Source organism: Amaranthus tricolor, chromosome 12, assembly GCF_026212465.1.
Source record: "Amaranthus tricolor cultivar Red isolate AtriRed21 chromosome 12, ASM2621246v1, whole genome shotgun sequence".
Lineage (NCBI taxonomy): Eukaryota > Viridiplantae > Streptophyta > Magnoliopsida > Caryophyllales > Amaranthaceae > Amaranthus > Amaranthus tricolor.
Window position 1 is genome coordinate 15,991,510 of NC_080058.1, and position 24,046 is coordinate 16,015,555.

Sequence of the window (24,046 nt, forward strand, 5' to 3'; positions counted from 1 at the left end):
TGAGGCTAACTAAGCTTATTCAAAGCTTCGACTGACTAATTAAAAAAGAAAGTAACAATGATATTTACCCCTTTAAAGAATTTGATAGCATAATAATGACCCTTTATGACCGTTTGATCATAATTCCTAAAGCATTACTTGCCTAATTAATTCCTTGATAGATTATGGAATAAATTAAGGAGGTAAAAAAAAAAGTTTCTCTTTAATTCCTTTGAATGCCCGAATATTCCGATCGAGCCAAATCACATAAAATATTTTCCATCAAATTTGAATAAGTACTCATGATGGATTTTACATCATACTCTCCCTCTTGAAAAGAATTTGACCTCAAATTCAAAATGATCAATGAAGAGTAACAAATACCATAAATTGATAAAAATAAGCTATGAGGTCGAATACCTTGATTACAAACTCAAAGGCTTTGAACCATAGAGTAAGAAACTTTATTACCATCTCCATCACCTTTGAATAAAAATACATCAGCTTTAAGACTTTGGGATATAAAATCAACAGCTTTAGAATCTTCAAACTCTGAACATCAAGCATTTGATGAACAGTTGGTTTGATTCAGTTAGGGTATGAACCAAAGTAAGAACAATATGATCTCCATGGAATATTGGAAAGAAACTCTACATGAAAATCAAGACAATAAGATGGCTTGTATTGTGAACACCAAAGTGAGATATAGACCCATAAGAGTCTCCAATGCCACATTTAGGAAATGAAAGTTGAAACCCAATACCAAGATAGCAATATGAAGAATTAGCAATAACATAATCATCAAAATTATCTCCATAATCAGCCATAGCATTCTACAAATCGTCACCACCATATTTGTTTGTTATCATTCTCATATCATCACATAAATCATCAATATAAACAATTAAAGGATAATGAGATACCTCAAGTGATGATATAAACATGGTGTCACAGCTAGAGTTATCAGATGAAAAATAGGATTCTTCATCAAATATAGAAGGTAAAGTTTCATCAAAATTAAAAAAACAATTTGAATCATTTCCTTCTTCATCATCAAAAATTAGAGGCAAAGTATAGTAAACTTGTGTCTCTTCTACATCCTCACAAGATGAAAAGATTACATTGATAGAAGAGTCTTCTTCATGATCTTCTTTTTCCACACAAGTATCCACATTAAGAGACTTATCACAAGGATTTTTTCACTCATTTGAATTAGCCATGAGTTCAATTTTATCAATTTTGACATTCCCAACAAGATTAACCTTCAGAATAACATAATTGATATCACTTATTTCAACTTGTTCTGGTTTATTCCTCACTTGTTCAATTGGTTGTTTCTTTCTCGACTTTCTCAATGATTTCTAAATACTTCAAACTTGAACAAGGAGTGTCTCTCAAAATTTAAACCAAGACAAGGCAAGATCATCATGCCTTGCTCATCAAAAGATTGAATCAATGATTCTACTGAACAAATTTGTCTTAATAAACTTTTCATTCTCCATATTAATTATAAATCGTTATTAATAATTATCAAATAAGGACTACAACATGTCATGGAATTATAAGAATCGAAGTAAGAACAACTAGAACACCAAGATTGGAACTTCATAAAACAACCTAGAAATTATGTTAGAATTTTGATGTTCAACACTAGATGAAAACACCTCCAAATATCTAGAAAAAAAATACAGTAGTACTTTAAGATGTTAACAACAACCTCTAACTAAACTTTTGGTAAAGTAAGCTCTAGATAATTTGCAATTTTTGTTTTCATAGGATTGCACAGAAATATTTGGTTTTTGACGCCTTCACTAGATCAGCTTCGCATTGGTATCAAATGAAGTCCAATAGCTACAAAACATGAAGCAAGGAAAATACACAAAAAATTCAAACTTCAAAAAAAAAAAAAAAAGAGCCACGTGTAAAGGCTTTCGGATGAATAGGGACAAGTTGAAACAATTAAGCCCAAAAGATTGATTTCCATCATAATTGTTTTTCTTATGGTTTTTATTTTATTTTTTTTTATTTATTTTTTTTTTTTTTGCCAAGGACAAAGGTATTGTTGGTAGTCTCCAAGTGATTAAACACCCAAACAATCTTTTCTCGCCCCTCTACACACTTGATGTAGGTCTTTGGGTTTTGTACCTCCTACCCACAAAGTATAGTTGTCTGGGTTTTGTACCTCTTCCCACAAGATGTAAATATTTGGGTTTTGCAACTCCTTAACGCGCCAAATGATATGATGTCCATTGGAACTAGTTTAACAAAGCGTGGGACCCAATTGAAAAACTGAAAAAGAAAAGAAATAATGTGAAATCATATGCAGTTAATGTTGAAGATAAAGTTTGTTTGGATTAAATAGACAAACTATTGTGTTAAAAAAAAACACTTACTTAAATTAAATTAGGATATGTAAGGGTTATTCACTAAAACTTCCTAAGTTGTAATATTAATTTAAGGAACACTCAACTCAAATTAGCATAATACTAATTAAAACGTATAAAAATCTCACAAACACCTTATTTCATTAGATGTAAAAGCACTCACAATTTGAAAAACATTCAATACTTAAAACACAAGTCCTAATAAAAAAAAAGTTTAAAATTTCTTGAAATGTAATTTGAAATCTTCTTGTTGGTTAGATCTTATTCATTCATTAACATGCCTTTGTATAGGCTTATAAAACATATGAAAAATCAGAAGTTAAACTAAAGATTCACTTGATATCAAAACATCCAAGTAAATTACATTGAAACTACAATTAATAAGACGGAATCCTATGAACTTAGGATATTAAAACATGATAAAATTCCTAACAACTACAAACAACTTTATTTTGTTGATTAAAATCAGAAATAAAAAACTTAAATTTCAGCGTTGAATGCTTATGATTCAATGCTCCATTGATGCTTGAAAGAGTCGTTTGTCTTGGATTCTTCTCTTAAAGAGTCGTTTTTCTTTTTTTTTTTTTTTAAAAAAAAAAAAAACGTGACATCCCTTTGCATAATGAAGGACAAAGTTTAGCAGGGTCGAAGTCATAAGTAAGCGCTAAATTTGGTAATATTACCAATTTTTTCTGACAACACCAAGTAAGAAAAGATCATATTGTTACCAGAGTTGCTCCCCAATTGCAAATAGATACTCCCCTGAAAGATGGCCTACAAAAGGATCTTGAGAATTTTCTCAGGAAACACAAATATATTATTATATATAGATCTCATCCTCGTCCCACAGCTCGAAAAATAGATGACACAAGTGAGTGCTAGTCGTCTCTCTAAGAGCAATACATAGAATTTCAAAACATGTCCAAAAATCATTTAACTCAAATATGAAACAAACATTACTGCCAAGAGATTTTGTGTATGCACAAACTTTCTACAAAAAAAACTCAATTGTCAACCACGTCCCAACTTATGTTTGCTCTCGGAAGGTAGTCTGTTTGTCGTTCTGACCACAGTATCATCTTCGTGAAATAGAAAGCCAGAAAAATCAAGTACCAAAAGCAGCATATCATATGAGCTTGGCTCCGGGATTTTGGGTTCCACTTCTCATCATTGCAACAAACTCCTCAAAATTTATTCTTCCGTCCTACAATGAGAACCAAAACAATGTGTGAATTTATGCATTTTATTGCAAAGAATGTGTGAACATTTAGAGATGTGCTTACATTATCAGTATCTACTTCCACCAATATATCTTTAATACAATTCTCGTCAGCAATTCCATAGTCCCTCATCGCTTGTTCTAGCTCATCAGTCGTAATAAATCTGTGACAATTAAATCAAATTAAATCAGCCAAAACAAATACCCTATGACCAGTGACCGCACACTCAGTCAAACTCCACATCAGAGATCGGGTTTTGTTGTTTGCTTCCATATGGTAACGGTTGAATACCCAAAAAAATCGGAGATTATGCCATAAGTGGAAAGTGTACAAGTTCTTCCGCATACATAAATGTTTTAAAATGTAATTTAACAAGCTTAAGAATTGGTATTAGGAGGTTCAACAGGTTACTAAAGGAGGTTCAAGACAAGAACAAGAGAAGTCACTTACCCACTATTATCTTTGTCAAAAAATTGGAATGCTTTGTATATTTGATCATCTCTCTCGAGCCGGTACCTATGCATTGTCGCAGTGATGAACTCAATATAATCTATCGTTCCACTTCCATCTTGATCGGCCTAAAAACAAAACAAATATTGGAGCCCATCAATAAACGAATCAATGCCATAACGAAGTCTTAATGCTTAATTAAACAATATGGCGTCTTACAGCTTCCATAAGTGCTTTCACTTCAGTTTCTGAAAGCTTTGATCCAAGTCGGGCCAATCCTTCCTTCAGCTCATCATATGTGATGGATCCACTTCCATCAGTATCCATGTTTGCAAACATCTGTTTCAGCCCTTGGATTTCTTCTTCAGGAAGATTCTCGGCAATGACCTACACACAACAGCATGTTTAAATACTTTGGAATCATAGCACACATTAGTGGTTCGCAAACAGAAATATATACGAAGAAAAAACGAATTTACACACCTTAAGGGCAAGCTGCTTGAGCTTGTTCATGACTCGGAATTGCTTCATCCTGGAGAGAACAGCACTATCAATAGGCTTGTCTGATGCTTCACCATCTTTCAGCCATGGATGCTCTGCATTTCAAATTCATAAATCGATCCAAATTAATTCATGAAACAAACTATAACTAGCCGTAAAGTCTATAGACTCCATTAGAGATATAATCAAATTCATAAAACGATCCTAGATAATATCTTTCTGAATTGCAAAACAAGCAGTAAAATCTATAGACTCCATTAGAGATATAATTAAATAACTTTTCCCCACATCACAAAATGATTCCACTCTACTGTTAACACAAATTATAGATTTTGTGTTATAATATGCAACTTAGTACAACTAGCAATAGAAACATACCAAGAACTTGAGCGGCACTGATTCGTTTTTTGGGATCTTGTGTTAACATCTTCTTCACTAGGTCTTTGGCACCATTTGAGATTGAGGGCCAAGGCTTGCTTTCAAAATCAATATGTCCTTGAAGTATAGCATCAAAAATCCCTTTCTCCGTTTCTACATTAGAAAATATATGAAATAACTAAAAATGGTGTATATTACTAATGACTACTCCCGCCATTTCCTATTTGATGTTCCATTTTTCATTTAAGGCTGTTATATTTGTTGTTCACCTAAAGTATCTTTCTAATTTTCTATTTATATCACATTTTTTAATATAATTAGCCTTAGTCATTCTAATTTTAATATCTTTTAATACTAATGATTTCCACATATTTTTTACTAATTTTATTTTAAGACTTTTATAATGCTTATGGTCCCCTCATGTTTCTCACTAACTTTATTTTACATTTTTTTTAATGTTTATGCACATATTTTTCCGGTAACTTTATTTTATATATATTTTTTAATGCTTATGATCTCTACTTTTCTTCATTAACTTTATTATTTAGTAAAATAATATCTCTATCATTTAAGAGATTTAACTTTTCTTTAATTTCCGTAAATATTCCTTATAAGAACGTCAAATAGGGAACAGAGAGTATTTATCTATCATAAAAACTATAGAAACAAGAAAAAGGTATACCTGCCCAAAAGGGCGGAACACCACTCAGTAAAATGTACAACATGACTCCAGCACTCCAAATGTCAATCTCCTTCCCGTACCTACGACGTAATACCTCTGGGGCAACGTAGTAAGCACTTCCTACTATATCCCGATAGACTTTACCTACAAAATGAATCAAAACGATCAAAACAAAATCTTACAGCAGCACTATAGCTCAAAAGATTTCAGCAAATTTTGCATATTGTAATTTGTAATTCAATCAAGAATCAAGATCAATCTCCATAGCAATACTTTTTCACAATGCTCTTCAGCTTAGGGGTGGTTCTATAGGCCAAAAGATTTCAGCACATGTTGCATATTGTAATTCAATCAAGATCAATCTCCTTAGCAATACTTTTTCAAAATCCTCTTCAGCTTTAAGGGTGATTCTATAGGTCAAAAAATTTCAGCACATCTTGCATATTGTGATTCAATAAAGATCAGTCTCCTTAGCAATACTTTTCCACAATCCTCTTCAGCTATTGGATGGTTCTGGCCCTTCTGGGTCTACATGGTCCCTTAATTTAAAAGGACAGTAGTTTTGCTTTAGTTGATTAGTTGTTTTTAGACCACAAATTCGATAAATTGAAATAAACAGCACTAAAAACATTATTGTCTATTTTTGCTTTACCCTTGGTTCAGCTCAATCTATCAGAATCCTCAACAAAATTTGCAAACTTCAAGTTAAGAGAGTGATGAACAAATATGTTGATGAGCAGGAGGCAAATTCAGAAAAGTGATTTAACATTGTCATCTAATGATCTTAGAACACAAAACATATGAAGAAACACAAAAAAAGTGCAGAAATTATGTAAAAGTTTTCATTTTTGAAAATCTACCTTCTTGAATAAACACAGAAAGACCAAAATCAGTAGCTTTAATAGCAGCATCCTCATCTTTGCTAGCAAGCAAGAAATTCTCAGGCTTCAAATCTCTATGCATAACACCCATGAAATGACAAACATGAACAACATTCACAATCTGCCTTAAAATAGTGGCAGCAGCCTTCTCACTATAATGCCCTTTAGCAATAATCCTATCAAACAACTCTCCACCAGCACATAACTCCATAACAAGATTCACAGATATCTTATCTTCATAAGCACCTTTAAACTCCACAATATTAGGTTGACCACTCAAATGTTGCATGATCTGAATCTCTCTTTTCATATCTTCCTTATCAGCTCTTGTTACAAGCTTCTTTTTAGAGATTGACTTACAAGCATATTCATTACCAGTGTTTTTGTCAACACAAAGATAGGTAACCCCAAATTGACCTCTACCCAATTCTTTCCCTAATGTGTAGTGCATCTTAACATCCTCAAAGGGTTTTCCTAAAATTGTGTTTGGATCGGTTCTTTGTGCTGGTTTTGCTGGACTTGAAGCTCTAACTGGTGGTTGAGCAACTGGTCTATCAGATGGTGGTTGTTGAGGATACTGATGACTTTGGTGAGATGATTGATTTGATTGATTGTATTCATTTTCTGGTCTACTATACCCATTTTGTCCTGGCTTTGAATCTTTGTTTTTGCTGGCACAAATACCCATTATTGTTTTGAGGAGAAAAACCAAGTTTTAGGAGATTTGAGTCAAAGGGTGTTCAAATTCAACACTGAATTTAAGTAATTTTGGTAAAATGAACAGAACCCAATTGGAGATTTGAACAGGGCTTATGGAATTGAGCCGATAAAAGAAGGATGGTGATTCAAAATACGATTACAACACAAAAAGATGAAATCTTGGGATTAAGGAATAGTAGATCAAGGTTTTTGGGAGTGTTATGGCAGACTTTCAGAGAATAAAAGGATAAAGATAGGAGAAACAAAGTTCAGAAAAATGGTAGAGGGGAAAGAGAAGAGATGATTGATGGAGAAACAGTCAGCTGATTCATGTGTTGAAATAATGGAAGGATTGAAAGTTTCAGACAAGGGGAAATGGGGGAGAGAGAAAGATAGAGAGAGAGAGAGAGACAAGAGTAAAGAGACAAGAGAATGAAGAAAGTAGGCTTGTAATGGGAAAATAAAGTTACGGCAATCAGCAGATCAGGTTAATACATGAAATGAATTGAATTGAATTGATAGGATAGGATGAGGAATATTTGGGCTATGAATTGACTACGCTAATTGCGACGATTATATTAGGAAAAAGTTGGACTCAAATGGCTCAACCTTGACTATTTAGTCTTGACTAATGTGTGAAATTGTGATTTGTGATTGTGAAATTGTGAGATTGTGAAGGAGAGAGTTTAGGTAAATTACGATTATTTAAAATAGTGGTAAATTATTATTATGTGGCCTACTTTTCACGGTAATTTGGAAGAGTAGTAAATCACTACCATGTGGCCTAATTTTATAGGCTGGATTTCTGGTGTTTTGTTTTATCTTTTTCTTATTTTATACTTCCTCCGTTTGGATATACTCACGACATAACGATTTTTGACACTATTTATCATTCAAACTCATTTTATATGTTGCGGCTAATGTGTAAGAAAAAAATATAATCAAGTGAGATTTGTTTGAATCATTAATCTCATACTTTCATAATATTAAGTTTTTATAATTTTTAAATGTAAATAGTTCAATATATAAAGAATCAAAATAACACATTAGATTGCGTAAAAAGTCAAATGAAGCGATTATAGTGGAACGGAAGAAGTATATTTTATTATTATATATATTTTTTGTGGTGATTTGTAAATCACGGTTATTGATTAAGATTTTCTTTTTGTGATATAGTTCTATGTGATTTGTAAATATTGTAGGGATTGCTGAAAGGAAAAATAGAACTCTCGTAAATACAACCCGATCCATCATGATTGAATCTTTTGTTTCAACCCTTTTTTGGCTGGAAGCCATTGCCACAGCCAACTATATCACTAATCGCCTTCCAACAAAAAGTCTTTTTTTGAATTGGAATTAGATTATTGACCTTTGTTTCTAGATTTGAATTTTTTAAATCTTTTTTGCATCTTTATGATTCCTTCTAGACCTCTTGTGATTAAGGCAAATGGATCTTCCTCATCATCATTTTCCTCATTTTCGCTTGAGGATTCTTGATGTTTCTTTGCCTTTAGAGCATGATTCTTCATAGATGGAGTTACGTCACTTTCTCTATCATCATGTAAGCTAAGTTCGCGAATTGTGAGCTTTCCAAGTAGATCGTCAAGTGATAGTACTCTCAACTCTTAAGCTTCTTCAATGGGGGTGACTTTTGGAACCCATTTAGATCTTAGAAGACACCTCAAGACCTTCTGGACTTTTTCGGCATTAGTAAAGGTTTTACCAAGAGAATTTAAACTGTTGTAAATCAATGTAAAACGAGTAAATATTTCATTAATATTCTCATCCTTTTTCATTTGAACATTTCGTATTGATGCATGAGGTTGTTGATCTTTGTCTCCTAGACTTGACTTGACTTGTTCCTTCATACATCACAACCAACTTATCCCATATTTCCTTAGCACTTGTGCATGATGAAACTCTATTGAACTCGGTACCATTTAAAGCACAACACAATTGATTCATTGGTCTATTGTTTTTGGACACAGATTCCAAATTTTTTGTAAGTATTCGGACTCGGATTTTACCACATCATTACCTTGAGTATCATTTTTCATTGGCACCTTAGGTCTTTTGGTTATGATTTCCCAAAGTTTCATATCTTGATCAATTACAAACATCTTCGTCAAAGTTTTCCAAAGAGAGAAATTTTTCCCACAAAACAAAGGATACCTAGAACACGAACGACCTTGAGCAAACGACCCTTCTCCTATCGGATCCATCACAAGATGATAATCTTTATATGTGAAACACAGCTCTGATACCAATTGAAGATTGATAGAAGATCGAATACTCTCTAGAGGGGGGTCAATAGAGAGTATGCCCGTTTAAAATTTTTCTCTAGAAGGTAAGCTCAAGAGCTTGGGAGACCTTTTAAAACAGTTTTCTGGAACTGTTTTAGGTTGAATAATAAATCTATGAACTATGTGCGAAAATATACTTAAATAAGAACAAGGGATTTGTAAACGAGGTGCAGCTATCAATAGCCTACTCCTCGCCTATGGTTCTCTTTCAACCCGTAGGATTCGATGCCTTTTATTAATGAACTTATAAGATGACTTAGAAGATGTCTCTATCTACTCTCACCACGTTCTTCCCCTTGAAGAACGTCTTACAAGTTCCCTTAATAAAAGTACTAATCCCAATCTCATAAAATGGAAAACAAAATGAATACTTTAAAAAGTATTCCAAGCTTTAGGCGTAAATGATAACTAAAATTCTAACTCTTTTTAACTCTAAATCCTATTACAAATGTAAGAGTTAGATGAACTAAGTTTACAACACTTTTTGAATACAAAATCTCAAAGTAAGTAAAAAGCTAATTTTTAAGTAGTGTTGCAATCTCTTAATTCTTGAATGAAGTTTCTTATATATATGTTACGCCTCAATATAGTCGTGCAAACCAAGAAAACTTCATCCTATTATTTCGCCAATCTGGTAAATCTAAATCAGGTTTCAAAACCTTGAGCAGCAAGTAAAACTGACGCTCCACTAAAGACTTGTTCAATACACGTTTTTGATACTATTTTTAGCTCTTTCAATACATTGATATGCTCCCACGTTAATACTCATACAAAACATTTAATATTTAATAATTCATATAAAAACAACAGAAAAACATAAGCCACATAAAGATCCTAAGTTTTAGCTTAATTTGAATTATTCTTCTGTTTTTTAGGTGAGCTAAAAATAACTCCATACTTATAGGAAAACCTATAATTACTACTAGCTTGTTTGCCAAGCAAATTATTTATTCATATTACTCAAGTAATAAGACTTGTAAATACTTAATAAAACAAACGTCTAAAATTTAAAGTAAATTTAACCTTATCTTATAAAGACATTTAACTTATGTCATCTTATTTTAAACTTAATTCAACATATTTTGGACTTAAATTATTTATAAATTAACCACTTTATATCTAATATGATTTTGGACCTATTTAAAGAACTAAATATAATTACTTAATTTATTTATTTAATTTAATATTGTTTTGAATATCATCACTTAAAGAAGTTGAGTCTTCAGAAATGATTTTATAAATATTTGGAAAAAAAGAAATAAAATACATTGTTTTCTAATATATTAAATGACTAGATAGTGCCGTGCGATACACTGCTTTATCAAATTTTCTAACTTATTTTTATAAATTAAGAAATTAAAATGTTAAGAAATATAGTTATATTTCATTTTATTCTGAACAATTGTATGTAGTATGTACATTATATAATATTTTGCATTGTGCACATAGGTGATTGTGAAAATTTAGTTCATGACAAATATAAATCACAACAAAAGACAAAAAAATTTAATTATATATTTAACATAATTATATTTATACTTTTATTTTTTTATTTTGAATAAAAGAGTAAATGGTTCAAACCTAGAATATACAATACAAAATTATAAGTTACTTAACAAAAAATAACATACCAATTTTTCTAACAAAATAACTATTATATTAATTTATATTAAATATTACTACTATAATAAAACTCTTTAAAATCAAATATAAAAACCTAGAATTATGTAAAATTATTTTATAATAGTTCAAACGAAAAAGATAATTTTTTTCTCATAAAAAATATAAGTGATTTATGTAAAGATAGTCATAACCTAAATCATATTAGAATTAAGTATCACGTTTAAGTAATCAAAAGTATAAATAACAAAAACAAATCCTATGAAAGTATATTATGTTTTAAACATCTCAAAATATCCAATACACTAAATAATACTCATATAATAAATAAATTGAAAAGATTTTATAATTAATTCTAATAAATGAATATAATATATGGTTTTCTAATACGTTAAATGGACTATGACCTAAAAAGTAAAAAAAAAAAAAAAATAAAAACAATCAATAAATAATATTATACTCAAAATTATTATAGCAATTCTATTTAACTAACCTAAAATTTGATATATTAAATTGAATGAAAAAGCGATGTTTTCAATAAATAATTTTTAAAAAATTAGTGTTTAATTTTTGCTTTAAAAAAGTCAGGTATTCGATGAATTTAATCACGATAATATATACTTGCATTATTCTTTAAAGTTATATTTTTTTTTATATATTTCATACTCAAAAATCTTTGCATTATACGAGTTTCTATACTAGTATTGTTAAATATTGCTAATTTTTCAAGTAATTTGGAAGTATTTGGTGCCATATATGTTCTGTGTTTCTGGAATCATTTCAAAGAAAACAAAATTCTTTTAAGAATATCTAATTTGAGAGTTTGTAATTAAATCTAATCAACGAACATATCAAGGATGGAAGCAAATTGCGACCACTTAGCTACTACTTCTCGGTTTCCTGATTCAACATATACTTGCTACATTTTACTTTTTATGCAATGCAATGCGTAACTTTAATCACTTATATTTTAAGTTATGCTTAACTAAAAATTATAAAAAATTGATATTATGAAAGTATTCGATTAGATGATTTAAACAAGATCTCACTTGACTATATTTCTTCCAATACATTAGCCGCAATATATAAAATAAGCTTGAAAGATGCATAGTTTCAAAAATACTTATGTAGCGCCCATTTCAGAATAGAGAAAGTATAATTGAGGTATTTTTTTTGTGCATTTAAAGATTGGTCGTTGGGTGGTCACGAAGTAATTTTGAATTCAAAAAAAGATCTTACTAAAGAATGCCCTCAAAATGTTGGTTATTAAGAATAAAAATAATTTTATATATTAAATTAGAATTTATTTTGCTTTTGATTATATAAACATTAATCATATTAGGAAATATAGCATAAAATTTGGAATTATCACCTAATAAAGCATAAAAATATATTAATCCCTCTGTTTCAATTAGGGTGAGCATAAAACCCGATCTGAAATATTCGATCCGAATTATTCGGTATCCGATTTTCAAAATCGGATAATTTATCCGATTTCCACAAACCTGATAATTCGAACTGGTACTCAGTTTTAAAATCGGATACCGGATCCGGATCCGGGTCACATATTTTTGGAGATCAGATATCTGATATCCAATTATATTTATTTATTATTTTATTTATTTTTTATGTTTTTTGTAAATAAAATAATAATGGTATCTCTTAAGATAAACTTGGGTTGAATCTTAATATAATTTTTCTCCCGCAGATTTTTTTTTTTTTTATGATTGTTCTTACTTACACCAATGAACAATAATGTCATTCTTTAATTTTCTTAATTTGTCTTTTATGACCAATTAAGCTAAATATTTTAAAGAGTAAGTATTTTAATTTAATATAAAAAATATTATAAATAAAAATAGAGATAAAAAACGCACAGTTGACAAAAAAAAGACAGAAAAAACAAATAAATAAAAAGACATTCGAATGAAACCGAGTATACGGGTCGGAACCGAATCGCATTTTCAGGTATTCGAAAAGTCGGATATCTGGATTTCTGGATCCGAGTCAACCCAATATCTGATTTTGAAATAATATTCTAATAAAATTTAATATATTATATTTAATTGTGATATACTACTCATATATTAAATGAATAAGTTGATGTTAATTTTTGTAAGAATTGTTCTATATGACAAATCACTTTAAGGATGCCATGTAAAATTTTACAATCTTTTTATTAGATTGTATGATGTGATATACTTCTCACATACTAAATAAATAAATTGATATTAATTTTAGTAAGAGTTATTCCATACTACAAACCACTTTGATTCCATATAAAAATTTTACCGTCTTTTAAGAAAAAATAACAAGCTTGAATGCTTGAATATGACCATTACTCTACCATTTCATTTTTGTTGGTTAATGTGTGTATTTATAGTTTTCAATATATAAATACAATTTCTATATTTTGAAACACGTTTCATAAAAAAAGTATAAAAAGTGTATATGTTTGGACAAAATTCCAATCATCTGGACCTAAAGAGATTCCTAATCCGAACACAAGTTATCACACATGGATTCAAAATTGGGACCCAAAAGCCTTGGTTAAGGAAAGGAAATAGGTCATATCAAGGAGATTGGCCTAGGCATTATTATTCATCGCCATTAATGAAATTACGATTTTGTCCCTGAATTTAAAATTTGTTTACCAAATGTAAATCTCACTTAATAACACTATTATCACTTTAAAAACATTAAATTTAAAGATTAAACATAATCCCAAATATTTTTATTGCGACCCTATATATATTGAATTTTCAGTAGCGCCCTTGCATGATATACGAATTCAAACACGGTAAAATCTCTCAAAAAACGTTCTTGATTTTAAACAAGCTGATTGTTGGAATCGATTTACTATGGATAACGAAAGCGACTATGAATCGGATCGGGTACGTACTTAAATCGATCTGAATGGGTGTTTTTTTTTTGAAAAAAAATGTGCGACTCCTCTGTGGTCCAGTCGCACGTTTTGTGCGGCTCCTCCGTGGTCCACTCGCACGTTTTGTGCGACTCTTCCTTTTTTTATTTATTTTTTTTGATTATTTACATTATTATTATGTAAATTATATAAATAATTTTTTATTTTTTTAGTAATTTATATTATTATTATTATTATCATTATTATTTAATATATGTTGTAGTAAATTATTTATATTATTATTATTTTGTAATTTAATATTATTTTCTTCTTCTTCTTCTTCTTCTTATTATTATTATTATTATTATTATTATTATTATTATTATTATTATTATTATTATTATTATTATTATTATTATTATTATTATTATTATTGTTATTATTATTATTATTTTTATTGTAATAATAATAATAATAATAATAATAATAATAATTATTATTATTATTATTATTATTATTATTATTATTATTATTATTATGGCTATTATTATTATTATTATTATTATTATTATTAATTTTAATAATTTATAATTTATATTATTAATAATATTATTATTTTCTTATTATTAATTTAAATAATTTTATAATTATATATTATTATTATTATTATTATTATTATTATTATTATTATTATTATTATTATTATTATTATTATTATTATAATAATAATAATAATAATTATTATTATTTTCTTATTATTTTATATTAATTTGTTTTATTATTATTATAATTATTTTATTTTATATTTTGTATTGTTATTATTTTAATATTAATTATAAAAGTAAATTATATTTTTTATTTAATATTAATTTGTATTATTATTATAATTTTAATATTAATTATTAAAGTAAATTATAATTTTTATTTATTATTGAATATTTTTATTATTAATGTTTGTATGTATAATTTTTTTAATAACCTAATGTATGGTTTATTTCATATTTTAAATTTGCAGGACTTTGAAAACTTAGGTGACAATGTAGATTACTCTGGTAGATTTGTTACGGATAGGGAATTTGATTCCGTAGATGAATTACATAGTTGGCCTGATGAGATAGCAATAACAATTTTTTTTCAATTTACGGATAGGGAATTAGAAGAGAAGAGACGGAGGGTAGGACTCCTCTTCAACATTGTCTTTATATGGCCACAGAGCATAATTACGTGGTTTGGACAGACTTGGATAGTGAAGGGGATTTGAGCAGATTATTAGTTGCAAATCCTACCTCAATCCAAATGATACGTACGTGGCCGTATGTTGTGTTGATAGATACAACGTACAAAACAAACAAACAAAAGTGGCCACTGTGTGAAGTAATCGGAATGACGCCGACCAATCACAACTTCTTGGTTGCGTTCTGTTTGATGCGAGATGAGGCGGCTGTGTCATATTCGTGGGTGTTACAGGGATTGAGAAATATTTTTGGCATAGCTCAGACTCCTAGCGTCATTGTCACTGATTGAGATGAGGGTTTATCTGCAGGTATTCGTGACGTCTTCCTAGGTAAAAAGGTTTTTTTGATTAATTATTGTCATTCTCTTTATTGAATATGTCTTAATTACGTTCAATATTGTGTTTAATGTAGATGTGCAACATTTGTTATGCATATGGCATATTGCCAACGATGTTGAGAACATGGTGGATAAGTTGTGTGGCGGGAAAAGAAATCAACAAGGGAGGTCTTCAGGAAAAGTAGATGGAACCCTTTGGTTGAAAGTTCTACACTCGACGAATTTGAAGAAAGATGGCAATCGATTGTGACTACTTGGTCGGTTAGGAATAGAAAGTTCGTTCAATACTTGGCTGGAACATGGATTCCACTTAAAGAGAAATTTGTGCGTGCATGGACGCATGACTGTTTATACATGGGTAACCAGACTACCAGCAGCGTTGATAGCCAACACTCGTCTTTCAAGTATTATCTTGGTAGCGGTAATAGCTCATTTGATACCCTGTTTAAAAGAGCAAACGCCGAATAACAAACCAGCAAGCCAGGATTCGACAAGCGCTACAGGAATCCATGAATTCTATTTCAAGGTCGTTGCGACATCATTTCTTTAGACCTTTATATCGCCATGTATCTATTTTTTCCTTGGAGCAATTTCGGCTTAAGTATAACTGTATGTTAGATTTCGGTGATTATGTACTTAAAAAATGCGGTTGTGTACTTCAACGCACCCATGGATTGCTATTTGCTTGTTATTTATATCTGTCGATCGGTTCACAAGGTACTTTGTATTTGATGACATTCATCCATTTTGGAGTACTTTGACGTACACAGAGGTAGGAGATGACACCAACGAAGGAGTACGACACGCAAACGCCGATGATAAAGAGTAATTTCAATCGTTGGTCGATGAAGTCTTAAAAGCTGATCCGGCTGTTGTACGACGCTTGTCTCAAGTACTTGAACATGAATTACACCCTGATAGAGCCGATATACCTGAGCCTTATGCAAGTTCACCTAGAAAGGGAAGACCAACCACAAGAAAAACCCTTAGAAGAAATAAGAGCACATTTGAATATAGTAGATCATCTTCTTATAGTCGAGGGTCTAGATCTTCATCCCGCGGGAGATCTAGTGGTAGATCTAGTAGTCAAGAAACACAATCCTCAGTTGGAATTAAGTTTAGTTTTAACTTATCCGGTACATGACTTACCTTTCCGTTATTTAAATTAGTTTGTTACAGCTTAATCTTACTAATCTTACTTTCAATATATAATTGCAGATGATCCAGTAGGTCGTGATTTTTCACTGTTTCCATGGCCCAATCACATCCCGCACATTCTCCCTCCTTACTTGTTTGATTGGATTGATGTTATAGGTGATGGTGACTGTGGTTTTAGAGCTATTGCCGTCACAGAGTTGGGAGGCGAGGAGACATGGCCTCTTTTAAGACGTGCAATGTGCATGGAAATGCAAATGAACAAAGACCAATACGTGAGTGTGTGTCTATTGGAGGAGGCGTTAAACAATGCTATATTCAGAATTGGTTCACACATCAATGGACCTGCTCCTTATATTCACTAGATGGAAGCACCAATGGCATTACTCTGCAACAAAATTTCTTAACATTGGTATTGCTTATTATGGTTCTCCTGACGGTAATCTGATGTACAACTGTTTAGTTCTTCCGTTAAGGAAAGCAGCGGGTGTGCATAGTGTAAATAAAGTTATACATATATGTTGGGTGAATAGAAATCATTTTGTTCAACTATTAATGAACGACGATTCATCTTCACTGCCTCCAGTCCAGTAATCATAGAGAGAAGCAGTTGACAATTGTTCCAGACATATAGAAACACATTTTAGTAGCAGGATTTTGCTTTGGAATAGACTATACGGTCAACGACCACCACAACGTAATAACACCGCTGAAGATGCCGTAAATTTAGATAGTCCATAGTGTAAGACATTGTGCACATCATTATTTAGTTTAACTACACATGTAGATGAGATTCAGTTTGTAGATAGTCTATAGTATAACACATTGTGTACATCATTATTTAGTTTAATTACACATGTAGATGAGATTCAATACGTGGATGGAATTTAATATGCATAGAATTGATGTAAATTAATAAAAGCATATATGTAAATTAATTTAACTATAATGTAAAAAGCATTGATGTAAATAAATATTAGCATTGATATAAATTAGTTTTCAATTACAAAAACCAACAGTCTCTGAAGGGCCATGCCCCTTAAAAGCTTGTCATTCGGCAAATAAATCTCTAATATCAGAAACGTATACATTTATAGCATGTCTTTCCCGGGGGGTCATTTACGCAATAGGAGGCAGTCTCACCACTGGAGCGAATCGACTCGGCCTTTCATTTAGAAACTGTAAAATAAAGAAAAGAAAAAGGGTGTGAAGAAGATATTAAACAACATCTAAATAAGACAAACACATAATAAAAAACAAATAAATTAAAAAAACTAACGTATTCCGCTCTGCTTTCAGCTGGACCAAAACTGGCACTCGGTCCTTTGCCGGGGAGGACGTATGGGTGGGAGGACACTCTGAACCAGTCAACGTAACTAGGATCAGCCTCTGATGGAACAGATGCCCGACAAAGTGCCTAATCACCAAGGCGCCCACAATAGGGGAACCTACTTCATGCCTTCGTGTAAATAGGCGGAGAAGCAAAGGTCACGGAATAGGTACCGTGTGCCGGTCGTATAGCCTGGGTTGGTCTGATAGGAGGCAGGGAATAGCCTGCACAAAGCCGACATGCCGCACTGTCCTCTCCGGCAAAATTACACCTCCACGATATCAAAGCAAGTGATACCCCCGATGTAGGTGGTACGTGGGTGCTTATTTAGCAATGACCTTGGAGAAGTCATGTACGGAGTCCATTCCATCTGCATATAAGCAAAATTAACATATACAAATAATCTACAAATTAAAATAACATGAATAACAAAGTTTGATGTGATGTACAATACATAAGTTTCCGTCATGGAGTCCAATATACTCCTACAGTCCTTCAGCCTGTTGATTTCACGACCTGGCTTGGATGTGGACCACATCTCCGCCCTAGTCTTATTAGGCACCTCTGCTTGACGAGGATGAGGGCGGAAGGACGGAAAGTACTCGTAAATCCATGTCTGAAGCAATGTCTGGCAACCAGCAATGGTCTTGTAACCAACCCCAGACGCCATTCCTAGTTGCCGATACATGTAGGCCAGTGTCACCGCACTCCAAGCGATCTCATCTGGATCGATGTTGACGGTTAGTATCGGATGAGGTCGCATGCCGGTTCTGGTCTTATCCGCCAGCAGTGTAGAGCCGAAAATAGTCATGTAATAGGCTATCGACTGGGTCTCCATAGCCTGGGACTGATGGCACAACTGCATAGCTTCAACAACGTTGATGCCACCGCTGGTGAATATCCCTTTCCGTCGTAGCTCGGACATAGGCTCCCCAAACAGACCAGCAAGAGTGCCCTTCCAATGCCCCTCAGTAGGTTCAGCCGGTAGTGAACCTTCAATACCTATGCCCACTATGTGTTGCATGTCGTGCAACATAATTGTCATCTCCCCCCATGGCATGTAGAAAGTGTTCGTATCCAACTGCCACCTCTCCACAAAGGCTAATATCAAAGCACAATCAATGTGCTGGTGCATAATGTAGGGTAGCTAGCCGAGGGGAGTGACAAGTTGAACATCATAAAGCGCATCAGACATATTCCGCAGTCCGATAATCCCCTTCAACGGCTTCTTTCTATTACGGCACTCCAGAACTGGAGGTGTAGGCTCAAAGCCGTCAAAAATAACTTTAGCTATGTGCTCGCCATAGCTGGGTATTAGACGCGTATCTGCGGGCCCCCTGGGCTGGGGCGATGTGACCAACCAGTCCGTTCCAGCGGACTGTGAGCGCCTGCTCCCCCGTGGCGGCTCATCATCAATGTAACTACGTCCGGCATGCTCAGAGGCGCCTGCGGAACTACGGGCGGCACGAGTGAATTTACCGTCAACCCCGCGGACAATAGTCCAATCAACTGGGCGACCAACAACGCCTTGGTACTCAACATCATCATCATCATCACTAGAAACCCCCCAACTACTCTGGACACTAGCGTAGTCATCAAACCGATTGCGCACATGGTGCAGCGTACTCGACCGTTGGGCCTCATTGTGTCTGGCAGCCTCTTTCTGCCTAACCCTTCTAGCAGAACCCGTTACCCCTCTCTTATGAGGGTTCCCTTTAAGTAGGGTAGGCCTAGAACTATTTCCCGCTCAACAAGTGTCTAAAAAACCCTTTCCTTTCCCTTGACTACCAGCCATTTACTATAATTTTGATAATTTAATTAACTATTAATAATAAATAAAAATAATCAAACGTTACGTTAAATTAACCACATGAACAAAAGACAATAATTAATTAACATATTAAACTACTCATTACCAACAATATAATTTAACAACAATAATATTTAACTAATCATTATCAACAAATATAATTTAACAAAATATTGATAATTATTATTATTGTAATCAATTTTCTAAATTAACAATAATCATAATAATAATAACAATAATAATAAAAATAACAATAATAATAATCATAACAATAATAACAAAAACAATAATAATAATCGTAACACTAATAACAAAAACAATATTTAAAAATAACATTAAAGAAAAATTTACTAACAATAACAATAATAACAACATCACCAACAAAAATAATAAAAATAATAATTAAAGGAATAATAATAATAATAATAATAATAATAATAATAATAATAATAATAATAATAATAATAATAATAATAATCACAATAATAATAATATTAATATTTTAAATAATAAATTAAAAATAATATTTAAAAGAAAAATAAAAATTTGATAATAATAATAATAATAACAATCAGAACAATAATAATAATAATAATAATAATAATAATAATAATAATAATAATAATAATAATAATAATAATAATATTAATAATAATAATAATAATAATAATAATAATAATAATAATAATAATAATAATAATAATAATAATAATAATAGTAATCACAATAATAAATTAAAAACAATAATAAAAATAATAATAATAATAATAATAATATCAATATTTAAAAAAAATTAAAAATAATAATAATAATAACATTAACAATAATAACAATAATAATAATATTAATAACAATAATAATAATAATAATAATAATAATAATAATAATAATAATAATAATAATAATAATAATAACAATAATAATAAAATAATAATATTAAGTATATTATTTTTTAAAAAAATGGAAAAAAAAACCGAGTCGCGTGCAACTCACTTTTTTTTGCTTTTTTCTTTTTAAAAATAATACAATTCGAATAAAAATTACCTCGATTATTTGTTTGCGGATTGAATTCCTTAGCTTTTGCTCTAAAAAATTTTATGTTGTAATTTTGTTTTTTAAGTGTGATAAAGGTGTTATTTAGTGAGTTTAGAGTATATGTAAGAAATTTTAAGTCTAGGGGAAAAATCATAATTTCATTACGGGGGTGGCGATAAAATGAAAAGGGTGGCGATGTTTAAGGATTGTGTTTAATCAATAGTAGAGGAAACATAGTGATGTTACAATACCTTGTCTACAATAATGATAGAATTGACAAACATAGCCATGGAAAGGGTGAAAGGTTTCTTCCTTTTAGGAAAAGATGTGTTTTGTATGTAATGTACTGTACCACTACCAATAAGAAGATGCCACGTCAAAACTTGTAGCTGAGTCTAACAAAACAATAAGAAAGTGTGTTGACCTCGATAACGGTAATATCAAGATGTCAAAAAAGACATTCTCTAGTATAAGGGAAGAACTACAACTGACTGAGAGAATAAATAGTAGCTGATAATACCAAACACAAGGTATCTAATTTCCAATAGTGCAAGCATTTACTCTTTAATATTCATTGAACTCTAAGTAATATATATTGACAACAAACTACATTTACTAAGATCCAATCATTCTTTTTGGGACATAGAATTCATTTATTTCATAAGAGAAAAGAGATAAAATCATTCTACCTTCGTTTCAGTGACTTTGTCCCATTTGATTTTTTTGACACTATTCACAGTTCACTCTTAATTTGTATTTTATTCTTAATTTATAGATTAAAACATAGTCAAGTGGGATCTTATTTGATTCGTCTCAACATAAGGATTATTAATGACAACTTTTTATAATTTTTAATTATGCACTGTTAGAGATATTAAGACTTCAATATATGTCTTAGTAAATTTGCCCAATAATACGGGACAAAGTCGTTGAAATGGAGGAAGTATAAATTATGTCTCACTACACAAAAGAAGAACTAATATTAAATCTCCAAGCTAAGAGCCACGATGCACTTGGGTAAGAGTTTATTAGGTACCCATTTGGGATTCTCACTGACTTGGGCAGTGAAAATGGTCCCTAGGGAATCATTCTGGATCCTCCAAACCTCTATTACTTGTGCCAAAAGATATGGTAACAGACTTTTGCAATCGTTAATACTAAATCAAGAAATATTTATGACACCCTAAACATTATACAAGTATAGTGGAAGTAGGGGATCGAACCACAAAGACAATAAATTCTTATTTTGTCAATCTCTTGTGTAATGCAGGTTTGAATAAAGTAGTAATTGATTGATGCAATACCAACGTGCTTATTCGATGAAAATAAGAATGACATCAGCAAAGAGTTGTTAGAAGGTGGTTCATGGATTGCTTTATTAGCCTAGTTTAATCAGTATTCTGAACAAATGAAACAATGAAGCTTAAGATTATTATACTTTGAAATGGTAGGAATATCTTTATTTAAACAATCTCTTTTGGAAGATCATTGTACTTGATGTTGTAGTTGAGTAACGACACACTAGTGGAAAAAACGTATCAGCTGCGTGACATTTGCTGCGGTTTTTAGCAAACACAGCATTAAATAGCATAAAAAAATTAGGAAAAAAAATAAAGATTATATGCTGCGGTTTCTTGATGCTCGCAGCAAATAAGTGGTTATGTGCTGCGGTTTTATGTGGCCCGTAGCAATTAAGTTCTTTTATGCTGCGGTTTTGTGTTGGCCCGCAGCAATTAAGTTCTCATAAATTCAAAACCCGCCTTTTAACGTTCCATTTTCATAAACCCTTATAGTATTGTTGCATAAACCCACGAAAACACGAACGGTTTCATCGTCTTCTTCCTTCAAGCTTCAATTTTTCTTCAAACCCACAAAATTTCATCATCTTCATCTTCATCTTGCTACTGTCTTCACACACGCCTTTAACTTGCTACTGTACTCATCTTGCTATTGTCTTCGTTCCATTTCTTTAAGGTTCCATTGTTTGCTTAAAAAACCCACAAAAAAGTTTGTGTCAAACCCATGAAAAAATTTGCTTCATCTTCACTGTTTTCATTCTTCTTCATTGGCTTTAAAAACCCACGAAAGAGTTCAAGGTATTTCGTTTGGTTTTTGTTTTCTGTTTTCTTGTTTTTTGAGAAATGGTTACAATTACTAATTTTGTTTTTCTTGTTTCATTGTAGGTCACACTGTAGCTATTCTTCATCTAGATACACAAGGTAATTTCTTTTGATACCAATTTTCATCGTTTTTCAAATTTTTAGGGTTAAATGATGTTGTTTATTATTTATAGTTTAAATGTGATTTTATTTAGAATGTATTAGTTGTTAATATTACATTTGTCCAAGTTTATATTATTAGTATGTTAATTAATTTCTTTTATATGTATGAATATTAATATGAATGTTAATTAATTCGTTGTCCAAATTTATGAATGTGATTTTATTTTTATTGATTTTATATGATGTTAGTATTAGTTGTTAGTATGAATGTTAATAATGGTTATTAGAATAAATATAATTTGGACAATTTAAAAAAGTTGTATTATTATTAGGGTTAATTAGGGTTAAAACAATGTTGTTATTAGAATATACATATTTTTTGAACAATTTATAGACTATGAAGGTTAATTATTGTAAATTAGGGTTAAATGAATGATTATTACTTAATTTTGTGGTTAAATTAGGGTTAAGTATATATGTTAAAAAGTGATTATTAATTTTGTTTTGAATTAATGAATCACACTTAGGAGGACAAAAGCTCGTTCTTTGATGTATGGAAGCATTGAATCGTCAGAATTTATTGATGGCGTATTAGAATTTTGTAGTATTGCGGTTGAACATAAATTTAGGACGGGGAGAGTTGGTTTTTATTGCCCATGTATCACTTGTGGCAATGTATCAAAGGTAGATAGTGTTCATATCTTTAGGGAGCACATACTTCGACGTGGGTTTAGGCCTCAATATCATGTTTGGGTCTGGCATGGTGAGGAGGGAGTCCACAAAGAGAAAAGTGTTGTTGAGGATGTCAATAATGTGGCCGATATCAATGAGGATGTAGTAGATCGTGTTAATGGGTATGAGACAGATGAAAAGAATGTCGATGAGGATGTTGATCGTGTTGATGAGATGATGGAGGGAGTCGAGGATGAGTTAGGAAAACGTCCTCGTGTTTTTGACTTGTT

The 24,046-nt window shown here is 31.2% G+C and overlaps 1 protein-coding gene across 1 annotated transcript; it reads right to left on the reverse strand.

Moving 5' to 3' along the window:
• Window positions 1-3,157: 3,157 nt before the first annotated feature.
• On the reverse strand, window positions 3,158-7,703 carry LOC130828860 (calcium-dependent protein kinase 33). Its single transcript, XM_057694880.1, has 8 exons — window positions 6,455-7,703; window positions 5,595-5,738; window positions 4,913-5,065; window positions 4,517-4,629; window positions 4,253-4,420; window positions 4,034-4,161; window positions 3,647-3,746; window positions 3,158-3,567 (listed from the first exon to the last, which is right to left on the reverse strand). Exons 1-8 carry the CDS (start codon window positions 7,161-7,163, stop codon window positions 3,490-3,492), a joined length of 1,593 nt encoding a protein of 530 aa, XP_057550863.1. The 5' UTR covers window positions 7,164-7,703; the 3' UTR covers window positions 3,158-3,489.
• Window positions 7,704-24,046: the final 16,343 nt, after the last annotated feature.